General features: G+C 38.6%; 1 protein-coding gene across 1 annotated transcript in view; it reads left to right on the top strand.

Moving 5' to 3' along the window:
• Positions 1 to 696: 696 nt before the first annotated feature.
• Positions 697 to 7491, top strand: part of LOC121875930 (CAD protein-like) — a gene marked incomplete at its 5' end in the record, with an annotated part of 66654 nt that continues 59859 nt past the window's right edge. The window contains 2 exons of the mRNA XM_042380684.1: positions 697 to 711; positions 1232 to 1318. Coding sequence (XP_042236618.1) covers positions 697 to 711; positions 1232 to 1318 — 102 coding nt within the window. The remainder of the gene's footprint in view (positions 712 to 1231; positions 1319 to 7491) is intronic.

The raw sequence follows: 7491 nt of genomic DNA, 5'->3' as shown, positions 1-7491 counted from the left end.
CCATATAAGGATTGCTCTCACTATTTTCTACCCGGTTTTAGCTAGATGCTTTCATTTCCAAATACAAATGGTTCTTTTACAAATACCTTATCATACGTGCTTAAGCAGCGTATTTTATGGATGTCATATATTCATTTTGCAGATTTCAGTGTTTCCCTGTGGGCAAAGTTGAGGGTAGGAGGGCCTGGGAAGGCAGAGACTGGGCTGGATGAAGGAAATTATAAACTTGGTCCCCAGAGATATACAAAACCGTGGTGGATTGGTAAAAACAGCCCGAGAATGTTTTGAGTGGAGTGCCATGGTCGCCAACCCTCAGATACGATAATCTGATTGATTGATTGACTAAGGCTTGTAAACTCTCTTGTTTTAATAAACTGTATTTTGGGGATCTACCGTACAAATGCACCAACAATGAGGAAGGCTCTTCCCTTCAGTTTAATTTTATACCATTTCGATTCTTCAAAAACATCTTTGCCTGCACCCTCCCTTGGCTGGCTCTAATGCCCTGTTTGGCATCAATAGCCATACATGATGTGCTAGCATTAGGTCAAAATAGATGTCCGTCAGTATTAATGAAACTTTATTTTGAACATCAGTTTTCTTTTAAGTTATAATTGTTTATGTTGAGTGATGGTAATATTAATGGTATTTATGTATAACCAATTACTATGCCATAATGTGCATGTCTCTTTATAGGCTCATGAGGTCATGGTAAAGTACAGACTGTACTGTGTAAGCCTTAATGAGATATTACTTTACAACTAGTGCCACTAAGAGAGCTCAGGCTCTCAATTGGCTCAGCCTTGTCAATACATGTATTGTTAATATTAATGACTCTGTATCTGTATTTTTCTGGCTAAATAAACTATCGATATCAACAAAGTTACGGTAAGACAAGTGTAGCTATAAAATCTTCTAAATATAAAGAATACCAGATATAAAATTATTCCTAGTCACAAATTGAGAAACTTGTGATCATTATAAACTTCTATGATAAACTCTACTGACGCAAATCAATGTAGGTAGTATTGCCTGAAGAAAAAAAATCCAACACTGTGTGCAGTAAATTATTCTGTATATCCAGTGCCATTAATATTTTTTAGTTTTCCTGGAAAATTAAGAGATCACATAAAGGTCTCAAGAATCTGTGCACTATTGATACAGGCAAATTAGGCAATATAAATTATCCCAGTTTTATCCCACTAATATCGTAGCATTATGTTCTCTTCAGGTGGAGCCGGTTGAATGGGCGTATGAGAACTTGGAGACAGCAACTAAGGGGCAGCTTTCTTCAATGGCTGACTACCTAGCCAGAAAGGTGGGTTTCTTGAATAATATATATATATATATATATATATATATATATATATATATATATATATATATATATATATATACATATACTATAATATGCATATATATATATATATATATTATATATATACATACATATACATTAATATAGATATATATTATTTATATATATATATATATATATATATATATATATATATATATATATATATATATATATATATATATATATATATATATATATATATATATATATATATATATATACCATATACATACATATACATTAGGGGCAGTGAAATTTTGCTCAAAGGCTGCACTCTTCAATTTCTTATACATAAGACTCCATGCCAAATTTGAAGCTGATATGTCGGTTTAGTCTTCCGCATTTTCTACTGAAATTTTTAAATTTACCTACAGTACTAGCCAAACGCCGCTGTGGCGTGCAATGTTCTGTTCAGTGTTTATCAACTTTTTTTTCATAATTTGACGTCACTCTATTTTGATGGAGCCGCCACTCGTGTGATGATAAAGAATGAAGACCGAGAAATGGAGTTCGAGGATGATGGTGAAAGATCATTATGTCATCATGGTGAGCCTGGCAATGAATATCTCACACATGTGACCCCAAGACTGGACACGGAAAGCAGATTGAACTATTCACGAGTTTCTGGTGGAGAAAAATCTAACCCAGCAGCCCATTGTGTGTGTTGGTTGTGATGGAACCAATGTAAATGTAGGATTAGAAAATGGAGTCATTCATCATCTTGAAATGTTGCTTACCCACTCCATTATTTCATATGTCAGCTTCACGGAAATGAGCTGCCTTTCGCGCAGTTTTTATCACTATGATGGTAAACCAAGTGGTCCTGAGCAATGGCGTGGTCCCATTGGAAAGCAGATCAAGGAGTCTTTGTCTGAGCTTCCAGTTGTCGCCTTCCAGCCAGTCAGTTTCTGATTTCCTGTGTTTAATGATGAAGTGGAGAAAGATCTGTCCTGGGATCAGAAATACCTGTATAGGATTTGTAAAGGAGTTATCACAGGTGTTGTTGAAGATGACTTGGCTGCTATTGAGCCAGGTCCTCCTGTGTGTCAAGGTGGAACACCTTATGGGTAGAATCCTCAGGCTGTATGTAGCAACATCAAGACCCAGCCATGAGTTGAAAAGAATTGTCATTACAATAATAAAGTTCAGTGCTCAATGTGGTTTTACATCAAGATACACATACGTAACACACGCTCAGGAACGTATTCAGTCCCTGCTATATATGAAACACCTGAATAGTGAGGAGAGACGATAGTGAAGAAGGCTGTCCAGAGAAATGCATACTTCGTACACAGATCAACTTCTTCTTGGTATGTGTGCAGATGAGGACATGACTGTTAGAGAAAAAGCTGTCTGAATGATAAGAAAAATTAGAGGAGAATCAGCAAAAGGAAGAATGCACTGGCAGATCTGAAGAGGAGGAGGAAGATTCTGATGCTGCTGTTGACGAAATTTGTTAAACTATACTGATGAGGAGGGTAAAGATGGAGATGGGAATGAGGATGTGCCTCCTGTAGTCAACATGAAAGGTGGTGACTCGAAACTAAAGTGGCAAGCATATCATTCCATGATTAACTGGAGGAATGAACTCAAGACTGAGCCTCCTTACATTGCTTCTCTGTCAAATCTACAGGTTAATTTCTTCAGACACCATTAGTGGTGCCCAAGTAGCAAACAGCACTCAGGCGGTCGAGAGAGGCATAAAAGGATGACTGAAGCTAGTGACGGGATACGAATCGAGAGATGGATATATTAGGCAAAGATTGTCTAGGAAAATGATGCCAAGGTTCGCACAAGAATTTCAATATGAACTTGTAATGATTTTTATACGGTGTACCTGTAAAATAACATGTGAATTAAATCGATGTCACCCATGTAAAATTTATCATTATCCTGGAAAACATTAAATGACACCTAATTTTTGGTATACACTAAAAGTTGACAAAAAGTCGTTCGCGGCAGGGTAAGTATGCATGAAATGGCATGAAATTTTGCACAGGTGTTTGTTACAGCCATACAAACGATGCCTGAAAAGTGCAGCTTTTTTCCCAAGCAATGGGAAATAAGGAATAGCCCAAGTTTGAATGTAAATGGAAGTGTTTATTGTATTCCATGTAGCAAATGTAATTGTAATTATGTAGGTCAGACAGGAAAAACACTGCAGCTCAGAATCAAACAACATAAGTATAATATCAGAACTGCATCTGAAAGCAGTGCCTTGTTCGTTCATGTTAGGAATAATAATCACCCCATTGCTTGGGAAGAAAGCTTAGAAGTATTCAAATCATCTTGTGTCACAGAAAGACTTCTGGTTGAAGCTAGTTTGATTAAGGAATTAAAATCAATAAACCTTAGTGATGGTCAGTTCAAAACTGATAATATGTTATAAATTATTTGTCAGTGGCCCAAGGTTAAAAATGCTTTGAAAACCTTTGATCTTGATGTATGACAGTTATTTTGTGGGTCCCTTTTTCTGACCTGACCTGACTAGTCCGTCACCACCCTTCTCTTAAGCTCCTCTACGGTTGTGTTGGTGTGAGGGATTAGTGGATGTCATCATTATGACCTGACCTCATGTTTTAGGTCACCTATATTTAAGCCTCTCTCTGTCCATGTAATCCAGTTGCCTCTGAAGATGTCTTGAATAAAGACGAAAGCTAAGTATGTATATATATATATATATATATATATATATATATATATATATATATATATATATATATATATATATATATATATACATATATATATATATATATATATATATATATATATATATATACATATATATACATATATATATATATATATATCTCACAAGAGAAGTGTTTTCTTCTTTCCTTGTGGTTATCATATACATTACCTTTTTACTTGCATATATATATATATATATATATATATATATATATATATATATATATATATATATATATATATATATATATATATATATATATATATATATATATATATATATATATATATATATATACACACACATATATATATATATATATACAGTGACCCCTCGTTTAACGAACGCCTCGGTTAACGAAATTCGGTTGACGAACTGCCTTCCATAAGGATCTTCAATTCGGTTAACGAACAAAATTCGGTTAACGAATTTCTTACGAACCGACCTCAACGTGTTTTCGCTTGCACTGACCGGGCAACCAGCTTTAGTATCAGTCCGCCAATACATTAATCGGTTCTAGGGCTTAAATTCCTTACTGTTTTAGTAAATATCAAGAAGTTTATACTATTTAATAATTTTAAAAGTTTAATATTCAATTTTTTAGTCATTTTAACAATTATTGAACATAATTGAAGGTAAAGTGACTAGTTTAATGTGCGGCATCCAGCCTTTTAACACAGCAAACAGGCGTTAGTCTCTCTCTGTTTTCACTGGAGGTAACATCTTGCTTGACACTCTCTTCAACTAAATGCTTTTTTTCTGTGTTTCCAAGCAAATTATTGGTCATTTTGAAATATATTTTATATATTGACAATATATAATGCAGTGCAGTGTTGATTTAAAGAAAATAATCTTGAATTACACCAAGAGAGCTAAAATTTTATGGGTGAAATGGCGCCATGGGGTGACTTCTCTTCCAATCTCTAATGCCTTCTCTTCTTCCTTCTCCTCCACCCCCATTCTAAATCCCATCATCATCATCATCATCATCATCATCCAGGAGCCTTCTACATACAATAACTTCAAAAGCAAGTGAACTTTCACCATTTTTGCTGAATTCTAGGAAATTTTCAGAGCTGGAACCAATTACCCAAAAACCCATTGAAACAATGGTTTCCGGTTAACGAACTTTCGGTTAACGAACGACCTTCTGGAACGGGATTGAGTTGGTTAACCCGAGGGTCACTGTATACACACACATATATATATATATATATATATATATATATATATATATATATATACACATATATATATATATATATATATATATATATATATATATATATATATATATATATATATATATATATATATATATATATATATATATATACAATTCCACTTACTCTGACCTCTCTTACTGACCCCCCCCCCTCCTTTTGAGTGACAATTTCACACTCTTGGGATGCAGACAACATCTATACCCCAGCGCGAGACAAGTTTACACCGTCACGACTGTACAGGTAGTCGTTGCCTTAGAATGGTTGCCAGTTATCAATGAATGCCCAATGCTTGCACACTGTTTTTCCAGTCGGCATCTCATAGCAGTTGCCCTGGACAGCCATTCCCCACCATCTCCTCTTTTAGGCAAGACACCACATACTATCGGGATCCCTCCCCTATCTCTAACCTTCCCTAACGCCTCCCTATACTTCTTGAAAAGTTCCGCACTCCTAACCTTTCCTATGTCGTTACCCTCCTCCACTAAGACACACTACTGGCTTGGTACCCTCCCCTGACAAGGTCCTATCTATCCTCTCAGCTAAATGCCCTATACCTGCACCAGGAAAACACTCCCTAGTCCTACGCTTCCTATCTCTTGCACAAAAAGTCCAATCTAAGAACCGCGCCTGTCTGTCCCCAACTACCACGACCATACCACTGGGCAGAGTTTGAACAAATGCCCTTTTCTCTCTTTGCACCACACCGTCTTGCCTCTTCTCTTCTTCGTCCTGCCTCTCTTTTCCTCGTCCTGCCTCTTCTCTTCCTTGCCAGCTTCCTCCAACACTTAGTAGGGTTTACTGCACTCCACACTCTGGTCAGCTTTCCTGAGTCTGACCCTAGTCCCCTTGGAGACAACCTCTCTCCACGCTTGCTCCTGACTCTCCTTCGCAGGTGTCCTGCTAGGCAGGACACCTACCTGAAGGAGTTCAGTCCCGAGGGCTTCGTTCTCACCCTTTAGAGCGTTTAGCTCTCTCCTCAACTGCTCCAGCTGACTTAACAGAGTGGCCAGGGGGTCGTCTTTCTTCACACCGTCCCTCTTCCCCCACAACACAACGATCCACGGCGGCCATTTCCTATGTCACTAACAGAAGCACTTAGGGGCACGTATGTATGTATGCGGGTAGCTACATCTAGTGTGGGAGGGATGGCAGCAGCCTCTTTCTGGCATTGGCACTTGTCTGCCTCGTTATACAGTCGGGTTAACATTAAAATATTGACACCGTCTTCTGTAGTGCTCCTTGAAGCATCACGATGTGGAGTAATCGTCTCCCAGGTGAGGGGGTTTTGATTTGGCACTTTTTCAGGTTTGTCTTAAGACTATCCCTATATCTTTTCAGTTGCCCGCCGGCGATCTGTCGTGCATGTGGGGAACATGGCCAGTCCAGCATAGTTGTTCATGGATAATGGTAGCATCGATGCTCCTGCTGTTGGTGTCGGCAAGAATACTGGCATTTATTCTCTTGTCTTCCCCGCGAACTCAGAGGATGGAATGTAGAATACGTTGGTGAAAGTTTTCAAGTGCCTTGAGGTGCTTCCTGTGTATGACCCATGTCTCGCTGCCATATAGCAGGGTGGGGAGGACTACTGCTCGATATGCATGCAACTTTGTAGTTAATTTCAGCTCCCTACGGCTAAAGACATGGGTACGGAGTATAAGGTCTGTCCGGAAAGTATCCAGCCATTTCCTATTAAAAAAATATTGCTTACCTAGGACAATGGCCCCTTAGTCCCCTTCAAGGTACTCCCCTTGGGACCGCACACACGTCTCCCAGCGTCCCTTCCACTTTTCATAACAGTCTGCAAAGTCTTATTTCGGGACCTCCATCAGCTGCCTCGTCGCATTCTCCTTAATCTCGTCCAGGCCAAACAATAACGAAGGAGTACTACATCAAAGTTTTGGGCCGGCTGAAGGATGCGGTAAGAAGAAACCACCGCAGCTGTGGGCAAGTGGTGACTGGCAGCTTCATGTGACTGGCAGCTTCATCATGACAACGCGCCTGCCCATTCTTCACGTCTCGTGCAGGGTTTTTTGGAAAACATCGCATCACCCAGGTCTCTCAGTCCCCTTACAGCCCAGATTTGGCTCCCTGCGACTTCTGGCTTTTCTCAAAGCTAAAATCGCCGTTGAAAGGGAGGAGATTTCAGACCGTGGACGAGATTAAGGAGGATGCGACGAGGCAGCTGATGAAGATCCCGAAAGAGGACTTTG

Source organism: Homarus americanus, unplaced genomic scaffold, assembly GCF_018991925.1.
Source record: "Homarus americanus isolate GMGI-L3 unplaced genomic scaffold, GMGI_Hamer_2.0 scaffold34239, whole genome shotgun sequence".
NCBI lineage: Eukaryota > Metazoa > Arthropoda > Malacostraca > Decapoda > Nephropidae > Homarus > Homarus americanus.
This window is presented reverse-complemented; position numbering and strand designations above follow the sequence as displayed.